Source organism: Zalophus californianus, chromosome 2, assembly GCF_009762305.2.
Source record: "Zalophus californianus isolate mZalCal1 chromosome 2, mZalCal1.pri.v2, whole genome shotgun sequence".
Classification (NCBI taxonomy): domain Eukaryota; kingdom Metazoa; phylum Chordata; class Mammalia; order Carnivora; family Otariidae; genus Zalophus; species Zalophus californianus.
The window spans coordinates 49373259-49388208 of NC_045596.1; the positions used below are offsets into that span (position 1 = coordinate 49373259).

General features: G+C 34.6%; 1 protein-coding gene across 10 annotated transcripts in view; it reads left to right on the plus strand.

Moving 5' to 3' along the window:
• Positions 1-14950, plus strand: part of ADGRL3 (adhesion G protein-coupled receptor L3) — a 1229798-nt gene that overhangs the window by 515569 nt on the left and 699279 nt on the right. For all 10 annotated transcript variants that reach the window (XM_035726124.1, XM_035726125.1, XM_035726123.1 and 7 more), the window contains 2 exons: positions 8225-8239; positions 10556-11356. In XM_035726124.1, coding sequence (XP_035582017.1) covers positions 8225-8239; positions 10556-11356 — 816 coding nt within the window. The remainder of the gene's footprint in view (positions 1-8224; positions 8240-10555; positions 11357-14950) is intronic.

Consider the following 14950-nt stretch of genomic DNA (forward strand, 5'->3'; position numbering starts at 1 on the left):
ATATTTCCAGAAGAAAGATAGAGAGAAGGTAAAAATATCAAGTGCCAAAGAGAATAGTGAGACAGTATAAGTGGAATGAACTAGAATAGATAATTGGCAAACAATGGCCATGGGATAAACATCCAGTGGTTTGTTCTTCTACTAGCCCATGAGCTGAGAATATCTTTTACATTTTTTAAGAGATGTTTTAAAAAAAAAGAAGATGACTGTGATGACAACAGCTATGCAAAGTAGCCTGTATGTGGCTCACAAAGCCTAACTTACTTACTTACTGTCTGGCCCTTTGTAGAAAAAGTTTGCCGATCCCCAGACTAGAACATTACTGAAAACCTCCCTCCCCCACAAACTATGTTGAAATTGTATGTTTTTTTCAATGTGGGACTGGTAAGCAAAGCAATATTTATGAAGGAAGAACTTAGAACCAAGAGATAGAGTTTGGCTTAACTAGAGATAGGAGATATGAGGCATTCTGAACAGGGGCAATAGACTGAGAAAAGTTGAAAAATAAATATAAGTGTGGAGTATATAAAGTGAAAATAAACCATTGTAAAGAGTATGATTAGCCTATAGGATTAATAAGACATAAAATTGGAAAAATACTATGAGAAACACACTTTTGGAAATTTATAGTAATGAATCTGAAAACTTGGAATTTATTCAGGTGAATTGATATTAGCATCTCAATTTTATCAAACACCAAAAAAAAAAGTGAGTAAGAATCTTAAATCTACCTTTCAAGAGATATAGTTAACAAGTATAGGATATATGTGGTGTGTATGTTTTTGCTAATGAATTCTGAGATTAAGTTTTTTTGTTTTTATTTACAGTTCTAGGAATCCTATCTATATTATTTATCTTGTTTTTATTAACCATGATATTATATGTACAAAATCTTTTCTGCTTTTTGGCTAGTGAATCCAGTCCCAAATTGGTTGGGGTATCTGGAGTACTTCTACAAAATACCAAAGAATGTAGTAGCTCCTCAGATTCCTAAACTACTCCTCAGGATGTTTTTTATGTGTATTGGGTATTTCTTCCCCTTACTGAATGACTCTGTGGGTTTTGTCGTCTCTCTCTCACAGGAGGTGATGATACAAACTTCCAATTCCATGATTAATGCATAAGATCTTTTTTTTTTAAGATTTTATTTATTTATCAGAGAAAGAGAGACAGAGGCAGGCAGAGGGAGAAGCAGGCTCCTTGCTCAGCAAGGAGCCCGATGTGGGACTTGATCCCAGGACCCTGGGATCATGACCTGAGCCGAAGGCAGACACTTAACCCACTGAGCCACCCAGGCGTCCAAATGCATAAGATCTTAAGAGCTCCTGTAAGACTGAAGGAACAGTGTTGGGTCAAAAGCAAAGCAACTTGATTTCTTGTAGCTTTTGATGTTTCTCATCAGAAAATTAGAACAATCATTCCTGCCCTCACAATACATAAAATCGTTAAATGAATCAAAAAATATTACATTATTTCATAATTTGTTTTTAGTACTAATAAGAGTTAAAAAGTAAATTGTGATTTGGGGGTAATATCTAATTCTCTGGCTTCATTTTTTTTATTTGTAAAATATTGGCTGAGACTAAATGACATCCAAAATAAAATCCAGCCCCCAAACCTCAGTAATTATAACATATTTACTAAACCTAGGGTTAGATTAGATTAATTTTGAATATCTTATTTATTGCATAAGCAGTGGATGTATAGAACCTAGTAATAGGAATCCGTCAAATAAATTTCTCAGGAACAAATGGTGACATTTTCCATAAGAAATTTGATTTTAGTCAAACTGCTGTGTCTGGTGTTTTTAACTTTGGCTTCTCTTCATGATTCCCTCTCTCTGCTATTCACTTCTATTCTTGTCTGTTTTTAATCTCTTTACACAGGTTCCTCTGAGATTATTAGACTGTAAGTTTCCCTAAGGCAGAGATCAGCTCCTCCTCTGTACCATGTTCATGATAGTACCATCAAATTTGTAGCTTCTTTGAGGATTAAATAAAATTATCCACATAACAATTCACATAGTACACGTTCAGAAATTGTTAGGTATTATGATTATTATTACTTCTCTCTGTATTCACAGCTCTAAGGGCCTTGCAAATAACAAATACGTTCCATGGGCCTAATATAAATATACATCTATTTTTATGTATATAATAGCATGATCTATAGCTATGCAAAGGGACTCTCCCTTTGTTTTTGTTCAGCAACTTTTTTTTTTAAGTTTTTATTTATTTGCCAGAGAGAGCGAGTGCACACAAGCAGGGGGAGTGGCAGGCAGAGGGAGAAGGAGAAGCAGGCTCCCCGCTGAGCAGAGAGCTGACATGGGGCTGGGATCATGACCTGAGCGGAAGGCAGCTGCTTAACCAACTGAGCCACCCAGGCGCCCCTGTTCAGCAACTCTAAATGCCATGTGGTTGTTACATAAATCACTATGACAAGGGTATATCGTTGATGATGAACCAAATGTAATGTTGACTTTACTACCAATAATACCTTTGAAAAATTATTTTTATAAAGGCTATTACCAATATATTCCCCAAAGAGCCTACTAATAGCACCATTTTCTTTTAAAAGGTTAAATTAACCAAAAGATTTTACAGATCTATCAGAACGATGGAAATTTACTACAAAATAAAAGGCATCCTCAGTTTCTGCATCATCTATAGATACTGTATTTAAATGTTTAAATTAGAATGTGGCTAGTGAAAGCATCTTATGAATTATTGACATTTTCAATCGGCACACACCAGGATGAAATTCATTAGAAGGTAATAATTTTGGAAACACATTATATAAAGCCATTGTAGTACAAGGTGCTTGAGCAGCACTTTTACTCACTGATGCACAGATATTATTTGAAAAACATAATTTAGAAGCTGAGCTGCAGAGATTACCCCGTCTTTCATTAAATAAAGGATTAGCACCTTGTTTACTGAAAGAGACAGATGTCTGTCAGAATTTTTGATATGCAGTATAACAAAAAAATTAATGAACTTCACAGATCTTTTTATTTCTGTTTACTGAAGTGCTTCTGTATTTTTTTGGTGTATGTGAGGTAGAAAAAGAGAATGTTCTCTGTTTCGAAATAATGAGAAGTAACAGGACATGAGGTATGCAGCATAGGTTTCCTTCTGGTGATAAGAAATATCTTGTTTCCTTGGCCAAGAAATGAGGAACCATTGTTTTTTATTATTTTGTCTTCTCTGGAGAGATGCTTTGCATCACTAGTCTCAGGGTTAATAGCACTGAAGAATATGGCATCCAGTCTCATTCTCTGAAAATACTATGGTGCAATTCATCATTGCATGGAAGCATAAGAAATATTAATTGAGCTTTTTCTATGTGCTGAGCACTGGAGATGCCATAATGAATAAGATCAAAACTTGTATTTGAATTCCAACTCTACCACTCACTAACCAAAAGACTAATGCTTCTTTGTACCTGTTTCCTCACTTGAAAAGTTAAGACAAGGAGAATATCTACTTCATAAGGTTGCTGTGAGATGATTAAGTTAGTGTTGTATGCAAAACTTCAGTGCACTGTGTAGCACACAGTACATGCTTAGTGAACATTCCTTCCTAAAATGCCTACCCTCAGGGAGATTCCATTTGTGTTCTTTATCCCTCTAACATGCACTCCTACCTGGATTTATTGACATGAGGAAAATAGAGAGCGAGAATACAACAATTTCACTGAGTTTGCATGTTGTAAGAGCCAGTGTATATTAGATAAATGACAGACTCTGCCATCTACCAGTGTTGTTCTGGTCACATCCTTTAACCTTTTGAGTTTCGGTTGACTTGTCTCTGATATGGGAATAATAAATACCACAACACAGTGTTGTTTGAAGAATTAAATCAAGTGATTCATGTGAAAACATTTTAAGTTATAAAGTGCTATTCAAGTGGAAGTCTTATTGTAAACTTTTGATTATCCACTTATAGATGGCTTTGTTTATGGAAGATACATCAGCAAATTTTCATCCAAGACTGATTTTTTATTACTCACTTAGTTTGTCTTATTGCTATCTCCTTCACTGTCCAGCTGGCTGGTGTTAAGTGTAGCCCAAATGTATTTGAGGAGTCCAGGCCAAATGTAACCAAGAAAATAATACTGTTTAAAATCCTACCAAGTTTCAATGATAAAAATAGGTATTTATAAATTATTTAATGTTCTATAACTATCTTGTGTTCCCCATAAGTGTTTTTTATTTATATTACAGAAATATAGAGGCATCATCGGATGATATAACATAGAAAATGTATGGTATGACTTAACAGTTTAAAAGAAAAGAAAATTTAAGCTACATTAGAATTAGACACAATTTCATAGTTCTTAGTTATGACAATTTAGTTCTCACAATTTTTAGCTCACAACAATTTTATTTCTCTGTAATTTGCAATGCAATTTGGAAAAGCCTGGCAATGCACACATATGCTCTCTCATCCATACCTTTTCTAATTAAAAAATGCAATTCAGAAGTACTGCATATGGTACAGATATGGATAGAACTAATAACATCTTATTTTTCTAAACAATAATATGGTTATTGGCTATATATTATATCTCTTTTATGAACTGTTGGGAAATGAAGGGAAAATTTACTAGCCTTTTTTTTTCCATTTCTGCCTTTTATACGGAATAAAATTACCCTTAGTTTGAATTTGTCATTTACTCTAACCACAGGATATAGCTTATGACATTAGGTTTGACAAAGGACAACAATGAAATCACTTTAAGGAAATATATAAACATATTTGCAGAGGCTGAATGGACAATAAAAATAGTTTGGGGATTAAAAGTGAAAAGAGAAAAAGAGTAACTAGTTCCAGAGAGGATTGGAAATGAGCAATGACAGCTATAATGGCAGAATTCAGGATATTGGACCAGACCAAAAGACAGGAGGTACTGAAGAAGGCAGAGCACAGATGTCATCGTACAATTCACTTATTTATGATCTCATTACAGAGAGGAGAAAAGGGAGTATTTTCGGTCTGTGTTTTTAGATCATTGCATCCTGTTTTATAGCAGCCCTTTTTTCTTGCCAGTATAATCCTCAAGACTATCCATATAGTTTTTCTTATTTTCCTTCTTTTCAAAACCCCTCCAGTTTTACATTTAATGAGTTGGAAATACATATTGCTCCTAAATTGTACTTTCCTCCACATCCATTAAAATATACAAAGACATTATACAGAGAATACCCTGCATGTATGATTGTGTATAGCAAATCCAGATTCTCTTCACTACTTTCTCTTTTTGCTACATGCTTAAAGTATTAAGAAGCAGAATTAATCACCTCTATTTGGATTATGTATTAATTCAGTAGCTGTTCACTGAGTACTTATTATGTGCCAAGCACTGTGAGGTTATGAAGGATATAGTGGCAAGGGTGTTAAATTGTATCTTTCAATTTGTATGAGTATTTTTTTCCCCCAGGGGAAAGAAACTTCTAGAATCAGAATTAGATGATGACAGTGACTGGCTAATCCTAAATGTTACTAAGCTTTTCAATGACAAATTATGTTTGCCTTGCCAGTTTTTGTTACAGGAATATGATTTGTGTGTGCTTGTTTCAACTTAAATTATAGGATTGTTTTACTTGAGTCTTGAAAATGGCAAATAAATGATAAATGAGCTACAGCCAGTCATGACATAGGCAAGAACATAATAATTTTCTCCAAAGTGAAACTGCCTAATAAATCTTAATTTTGAATAACCAGCAAGTAACAGAAGCAAGCTTTACTGATGCTACAGCTTATGCCAGTTTATCTCAAATTAGACCAAGACCAGAGAATTAAAAGTAAAATTTTACCTAATGACAATTGAGAAAATAGAAGTAAAAGTTCCTAAAAAATAACAATATCCATTGAATTGTAAAATAGTATTTACAGGATAACAAATACCTTGCCAATACTTTGTATCACATATCCAGTCTCCCTCATTACATATTTATTGAAGAAATACTAGTCACCAAGAAGTTAGGATAACTGTGTTGTAGAATAAAACAAAGAGTTTTATGTGAAATAAAACTAAAGTTGTGTGTATATACATTCTATACTTCAGAATATAAGGGGCGCCTGGGTGGCTCAGTCAGTTAAGCCTCTGCCTTCAGCTCAGGTCATGATCCCGGGGTCCTGGGATTGAGCCCCACATTGGGCTCCCTGCTCAGCAGGGAGTCTACTTCTCCCTCTCCCTCTGCCTGCCGCTCCCCCTGCTTGTGCACTCTCTCTGTCAAGTAAGTTAATAAAAAATCTTTAAAAAAAAAAAAAGACTATAAATCCTCTATATACAAATCTCAAAAGGATACATATTTAGAAGTATTTCAAGGAACAAAATTTGTTCTATCTATATTTTTGCAGTCTAGTTGCTGAAAAATGTAAACTTCAGTATGACTTCCCATTTCCAGACTCCACTTTCATTGTAATGTGCCTTGAGTCCAAACTTTCGAGACTGATTAAATAATTTCTTAAGGTGCTTTCTTATGCTTCTTTTAGTTGTCAGTCTGAACGCAGATTTGTGAGTATTCTAAACACAAAATGAAGTGCATCTCCTAAGTAAAGCATTTAAATGACCTGTAATGAGGCATATAATCCAGTGAACACTGCAGTCACTCGATAAAGACTGAGAATGATGATAAATTATAATAGTATAAATAGAGTTGTTAAAAGAGCCCTAGAAATACTATTAAAATAAGATTTGTATATTAATGAGATAAGGAATCTTAAAAAAAAACCATTTGCAACTTTTTAAGCATAACTTTTTTTTTCAGATTTATTTTAGAGAGAGTGAGTGAGAGCGAGTGGGGGGTGGGAGAGGGAGAACGAGAGAATCTCAAGCATACTCCCCACTGAGTGCACAGCCCAAGACCATCACCCAAGCCGAGATCAAGAGTCGGAGGCTCAACTGACTGAGCCACCCAGGTGCCCCAAGCATAACTTTTGATATAGGCTAGTTTTGTCTTCTAACACGTGTGATACTGAGCTTTCAAAAAAGTCAATTGAGAGAAATGACTGTGTGATTTTGACAATAGAAGACAAAAGAGCTTAGGTCAAAGCACAAAAGTCTCACCCAAATGTAATTGTAATTACCCAAAACAGTATTTCTCCCTTGTTTTGAAATTTCCCTAGAGTTTTTATCTATTGTACAATAATAGTTCATCCATTCCATTGAATTTTTTTAGATTTATATCAACTGTAATCTGTGATTTTTAAGTTTGTGTTTTGAACCCATTTTTCCCCAGCTCTTCCCCTTGTTTTTTGTTGGCCCTGTTCTTTTTTCTGATTTAGGCAAATTATCTCTCATGAGACAAATGCTTATAAGATAAACAAGATGCTGCTTTGTGAGTTACATGAATATGTTACAATTTCCCCAATTTTTCATGACTTGTATTGGTCAGTACCTTAAAAGTAAAAATGGAATCTAATTTGAGAGATACATAGCCATAACATGGCTGAGGATTTCAATTTGTTCTTACAAAGGTATGTTGACTCGGTTAAGAATTTCAGAAAAGGCCAGAACAGGAGGCTCAATATTTATGTCAACCTTCTGATAACAGCTTATTCTGAGTTTTTTTCCACAATATCAAATATTGATGAGTGGGAGGGAGAGCAGTTTTTTCAGTAAAGATTCTGAATCCACTTATTTAGTATGAGAGCATTCCCCATAAATGTGTAGCCTCATGAGGTTTATTTCTCATAAGACTGACATGGAAAATCTTAGGGCTTAGGAAATGCTTGCAGAGTAGTTTCTTCTGAATCCTTGAGATGGGTAAAAAGCAAGACTATTATGTTAAATAGTGGTATAAACTATAATATTTTATAAATGAGACTTAGTCAAGCTATTTGAAAGCATTATGTGTATAATTACCTTCCTAACTTTCAAAGGGAAATATTGGTGTTCTTATTATGAATATTGTATTTCCTATGTCTATAGTTTGAAACTGTGTTTTTTTCAGTCTTAGCTTGAATAACTTTTGCCTTATGTTTTCTAAGTCTGTACTGTGTTTTTTAAGTTTATAATATGATTGCTTTTTTAAAAAGTAATTTTACGAGGGGAATGTTTTTTTATTAAAAAAAAACTATGTTCAAAAAGCAAGTATGAGTGAAATAAATTATTTACTTTCAGTTTGGAAGAGGTGAATAAAAAGTGCTTGGCCAATACCGTACCATTAATCTATTCTCTTTTCTCCTTTCTCTCTGTACTTCTCTCTCTCCAATAGAAGTGGAACAAAAAGGTAATTAAATACCTTTCATAAATTATATACTATTTATAGGCTAAGTTATTTAACAGTTTAACATTTAAAATAATTTTGTATTAATTCTTATCTATTTTATGAAAATTTATTTACTACTTCTGCTGCTCAACTTCACTTTAACCTGTTGTGATGACCAGTGCTGGTTTGATCCTTTTATCCTAAAACAGTTTAATCATGTAAAATTTTCAACCATGCATTTTCTTCCTCTTTACCTTTAAATAAGTAGTTAGAAAATCCAGTAGATGGTGATGGATAGTGATTGCTTTAGATTTGTTTTTATTTCTATACTAGATAATTTTCCATAGCTCTGGTGTGGTTTCCCCATTCCTTGAAATTTTTTTTTAAGATTTTATTTATTTGACAGAGAGAGCACAAGGAGAGGGAGAGAGAGAGGGAGAAGCAGGTTCCCTGCTGAGCAAGGAGCCCGATGTGGGACTCGATCCCAGGATCCCGGGATCATGACCTAGGCCGAAGGCAGACGCTTAACTGACTGAGCCACCCAGGCATCCCTCCTTTAATTTTTAACTATTGGTGGAAAAGGGGAGATGGTTTTCTGAAATACCTTCTAAAAATTACTTTGGTAACTATGGGCTCATTATTAACCAACCTAAAGTTTATATACAATTTTGACAACAATGCCTATCCATTCTTTATAATTGTAGTCATCATATTAGAAATTCTCCCATTTATTATTGAGTATAAATTGATGAAGGCCCTCTATCCTTGCTATGGAAGATTTTGGTGGTCAACTTTGCCCTTGAACTTTTCATTTCTACAAAAGTAAAACTTTGGACACTTTAGTAATGCACTTTCCTTTTTAATAACTTGCACATCCTCACTGAGTGTTATCTTAGATCCTTTTCCATTAGATCTAGGTTTATAGTTGCTATTAAAGAGCAAATGACTAATATCAAGAGAACAGTACTTTAATCATTAAAACATGGGTCAACATCCAAATTCCTTTTGATTTCTTAATTTCTCCACCCAGTACCCTTCTAATCCTTTCAAACATAACAGTGGACTGCATGATTATTTTTCAGTGCATTTGCTTTGCAAAAATACTAGAGCAGTGTTTCCCATAGCAGGTTCAACAGAACACTACACTTTAAATAGGCTCTGTAGAAAGGGTTCCGTGATCAGATTAGTTTGTGAAATTTGTTCATCTTCCTTACTTCTGCCTTGGAGATTCACTGATGTACCAAAGCTATTTGAATCTCTGCCACAGTTCTATTTAATATGATGTTTCTTAAACATATGACTAAGGATCCCTGTTTTCTTTCTGTGTAACATCTAGTTATACCACTTGAAGCAGGTGCTTCAAGGACCACTCTTTGGGAAACATTGCTTTATAGCCCCTGCATTACCAGCCAGCCAAGGTTTCTTACCACTATCCACACAGTGCACTACAGAATCATACTAAAAATGAAGTGAATCAGATAATTCCTGCCCATTTTCAACCTGAAGTATGAGCAGCAAAATACTGTAGCAAGTAATCTTGTTTTTTTTAATGTTCTTCTCATGTAACAGTAAAAGGCACATGTTTTTAAGTTCCAATACTACTGTATTTAACAGGACATTTTTAACTGATTAAAATCTAGATCTTGGGTTCTCTTCTCTGTAACCTTTCACCTTTTCTTCTTTCCCTTCTTTTTCTTCCTTTCTCTTTTTCCTCCCAGTATCCATCCATCACTCATTTTTAATTGTGTGGGTTGCATGCTCTGTGTGTGCTATAGCAGCTTTAAGAGGTTTTGTTTTTTTTTTTTTTTTTTTTTTGCTAGAAGATTCAGTGGCCTGTATTACAGGGCTTTTCTTTTCCTTTATTATTATACTTAATTACTATTGGATTTCTATTTATTTCTTAATGATAAGTTATCAAATGGCTAATGTCATCAGAGGGAAAACTATATATATATATATTTAATTTCAAATAAGATACATAAAATATTATGTATAAACAATTGTATTTATTTTATGTCTATAGAATACATAGACATACATCACACCTGTATATGTATATCCAAAAATATTGTATCACATGTTTACAAAGGTAAAAATCAAAGGAAACACAATACTCATTGAGAGGCCACATTTTTCAGCAAATGAAGTCAAAATGATTTTGAGCAAAAGTCAGAATTAATATGAGACACTTTGTGTACTCAGAAGAATGCCACAAAAGAATTAAGTGGTGGTGGGTATCTCTTATTAGAGTTACATTCCATTTGGTGAAAAATAAAAATCTCTGACAAAATATTAAAATTAATATATTTATTATTTTAACTCTTTCCCTTCCAACAGTTTTTCTTTGTCCTGGACTACTAAAAGGAGTATACCAGAGTGAACATTTGTTTGAATCTGACCACCAATCTGGGGCATGGTGCAAGGACCCTCTACAGGCTTCTGACAAGATTTATTATATGCCCTGGACTCCCTACAGAACCGATACCCTGACTGAGTACTCATCCAAGGATGACTTCATTGCTGGAAGGCCAACTACAACCTACAAGCTTCCTCACAGGGTGGATGGCACAGGATTTGTAGTGTATGATGGAGCTTTGTTTTTCAACAAAGAGCGCACCAGGAACATAGTAAAATTTGATTTGCGGACTAGGATAAAGAGTGGAGAGGCGATCATAGCAAATGCCAATTACCATGATACCTCCCCTTACCGATGGGGAGGCAAATCTGACATAGACCTGGCAGTGGATGAAAATGGGCTCTGGGTAATCTATGCAACAGAACAAAATAATGGTAAAATTGTCATTAGTCAATTGAACCCTTACACCCTGCGGATTGAAGGGACATGGGATACTGCGTATGATAAAAGATCAGCTTCCAATGCATTTATGATTTGCGGGATTCTGTATGTGGTCAAATCTGTATATGAGGATGACGACAATGAGGCCACGGGGAATAAGATTGACTACATTTACAACACCGACCAAAGTAAGGATAGTTTGGTGGATGTACCCTTTCCCAATTCATACCAGTACATAGCAGCTGTGGATTACAACCCCAGGGACAACCTTCTTTACGTATGGAATAATTATCACGTCGTGAAATACTCTTTGGATTTTGGACCTCTGGATAGTAGATCAGGTAAGTTTGACTTTTGATGGTACTCAAGGGGGAGATATTTGTAGTTTGTTTTTGATAAGTTTTTTTTTTTTTTTTTTATATGTATTAGACTTCCTCTGTTGTTTTCCTTCTGGCCTGAAATACCTGAAAACTGTTCATTGTCTTTTCATCTAAAAAATGTTGCCATTAAGCACTTTCAGCTATAAGAATAAAGGTATAAGAAACTTTTTTTCTCCCTTGTACAGCTAGTCTCCAATCTTAAGCCCTTCTCTGAAGGGCATTTTTATTATCAGCTGGTTAGTTCTTTGTGTAGTGAAGTACACAAAACCTTTACTAAAATAGAATGCCATCCTGTCTGATTAATTGTGACATGCCCTCAGAAGTGCTCTCCACTTGGAAAAATGTCAAGGGCTGCTTTGATATAATGCTTCAGGAGCCCTATGCCAATATATTCACTTTGCAGAGGGTGTCATAAATGACCACCCTATTGGGAACATTTTCAGTTTGAGTGTGCACATGTCTGAGTGTATCTAATTGATACATACAGAAAAATGTTTATAACTGATGAATACAGAAAAAGATAGACCTCAATTTTATAAGAAAAAAACAATGCAAAACACTGCTTTGAGTAAACCAGAGGTAATCTTTAATTCCAATTTTTTTTTAAGATATTATTTATTTGAGAGAAGGAGAGAAAGCACAAGTAGGGGGGTGGGGCAGAGGGAGAGGGAGAAACAGACTTCCTAATGAGCAGGGAGACTGACGTGGGGCTCGATCCCAGGTGCCCCCCAATTCTTTAAAATTGTCTTTTTCCTCTCTAGGGCATACCATTTCCTCTCTAGGACATACCATTTCCTCTTAATGTTGTTTAAAGATAGTCGTAAATTGCTTTATTATTTTAAATTTTTACTTATACAACTGAATAGAATTATCTAAGTTTAGAGGTTCAGTTATTTTAACTAGCAATAATGCTGTTCTTTATGATAAAGTATAATGGAAAACTAAGATATAGGTGTCTGAATTTTGATAGAAATATAGCAATTCAAAGATTACATTTGTGTCTTTCAGTACTTACATGTTAATATAATTTGTTTTCTGCACTGCTCTTACCATGCTTTTACTAGCATGCCGTTTTGCTTCCTAACTTAGTTCATTACACACATCTTCTTATATAACTAGATTCTAAGTTCCATATGGACACCATATAATAGATGGCATCTATAAATTAAAGGCTCAGTAACTCTTTGTTGAATGAATGAGTGAATAGCTTTCCACTTCTTACTCTGATAGAATGAGAAATTAGTTGGCATTTTCTTTAATCTCGAGAGGCCTTAGGCAGAGTGACAGCAGTGGCCTGCAATGCTAATATTATGCCTAAGTATGCAACAGCAACAAAAGCAACCTTCTCCTTACTAAATCCTCAAAAAATCTCTTAGACCAAGTACAGTACCTGGTTCACTGCTGTACAGGTAAGCTTTTTCAATTTGATACACCCCTTCAGTTGAAAACCTAAGCAAAGGTCAACCATCTGGAGTATTCTGGGAAGACTTTTTTTTTTCATAGCTGTAATATTCTTAAATTAAAATTTATATTTTGTCAGTGAAAACTCTATTTATGTGTGGTTCTTAGCCTCTTCTGACTTTTAAATTGCAATAGGACATAATTTTAATTGCCTGCAGATAACAACTCATCTTTTCTGGTTAATCAGTGAAGAAGAGACAGTAACATGTTTCAAGTTTTATTTACTGGAAACATTATACATTATTTTTATCTCTAATAATAAATAGGTTAAATTTAATTAGCTTTCCAGGTTTTGACTTGAATTGAAGCAAATTCTTAGTTTAGTTTTTTAAATTATCCTGAAAGAGCAAGACAATACCATAGTCCCTAGTATTTAGACTTGACACAAAGATATTTCCAGTGGATTAATATACTTATATGTGTGTGTATATTTATATGATCAGTCATTGTGGACATAAGGAAAAGTACACCACTCATTTAATTTTATGTGTTTATTTATGGGAGTTAAAATATTAAACCATCTTGCCCAAATACACTCGCATTCATGAGTAAGATTCCATCTGTATTAAATTTGTAAATATAATCACAAGAAAAATTATCAATTTTCATGCATTAATGCTCAGATTTAAAAGCCAGCATTTTGGTGTGGACTTAGTGGAGTTTAGAGGTGGAAAGAATAAGTGTAGAAGTAAATGTTATGCATTGTATGTGTGGATATGAGAATTTCAATTAGCATTAATAGAGGCTGTTCATCTTATTCCTCGCAAACAGTTTCAGCTGGGTGTTTTTCTTCAGTAAATTAGGTTGACATTTTTCAAAGAAATTGCCTTTAGTGAATTCTTATTATGGATCTTCTCATGAGTTTATGTACAGCCAACTTACTATAAATATGTTAGGTCAAAAAGGCTAATTCTGAGTTTGTAGCTCTAAAGTGTATTTGCTGTTGCCATCTGTTGGAAGCGAGCTTTTTTGCTCTGATTTTAAATGAGTTCTAATCAATGAAAATTCACACTTCTGAAGTTCTAATGCAAAGGGGTACCTGTGTTATACTTCTACTGAATATCACTTTTCTGCACATTAAAAAATCTGGGTGTTAGAAATTAGGGGGCAAGTCTGTTTCTCTTGTACACATAAAAACCCCTTGGGGAAGCATACACGCCAGTAGCATGTTGCTCTGAAGTGAGCTTGGGAGTCTGAAGGACTTGGCTTTGAATTCTGCCTCCAGTGCTTGACTGTGGGCATGTTGCTCAGCTTCTTGGTCTTGGTTTTCTCGACTACAAAATGGAAAAAATAACCCAATCTCCGAAAATTATTGTTAGATTTTAATGAGATGATATTTGTGGTAGGTATAACAAACTTAACCAAATAGCTACAGACCAGCCCTGCAAAAATCGTTCTCATCCACATTTTCTAAATGAGGAACTTAAGTCACTAGAGCTCCTATTACTCAAAAACCCCACAGCTATTGAAGTGCAACCCAACTCCAGATTCATGTCCCCTCCTATGACACTGGTCATGGAACGTGTGTTTAGTGAGGCTGTGCCTCTAGATTCGGTCATGTGATGGAAGTGATCTCAGTCTCCCCATATGCCAGGCACTCTCTAGATGCTAATTTGTAGTTCTCCCGGTAAGATTACCATAGCTTAGTGCTCCAAAAAGTTCTATCTGTTCTTCAACCGTGAAATCAGATGTATTTTCTCTTTTTAACAAGAATCCATTTTAAATTTTGAAATGGTGAACTTTAAGAAGAATAACAAGGAAAACAGTGTCTCAGAAATATCCTAAAAGTAGTTTCAGCTATCATTTAACTTCAGTCCCTTACTTTTCCCAGCACCCATTTTCAAACTGCTAAGTGTCCTGCCTTTGTTGGGTTGGCTCAGCTACAGGACATCGGTCTGTATTCTTTTAAAAAGGAAACCATTCTGGGAATGGTACAGTCTGTGAAACAGGTTGTTTTCAACAATAGCTGTATAAACCAATTAATATTAATGCGATTTTTTAAACTTGTTTTCCAAATGTTCATTGTTAATTTTAAGTGAAGTTTCTCCTTGAAAAGTGCTTTAATGGGCCTGCTCTTCTGGACCAAGTTTTAAA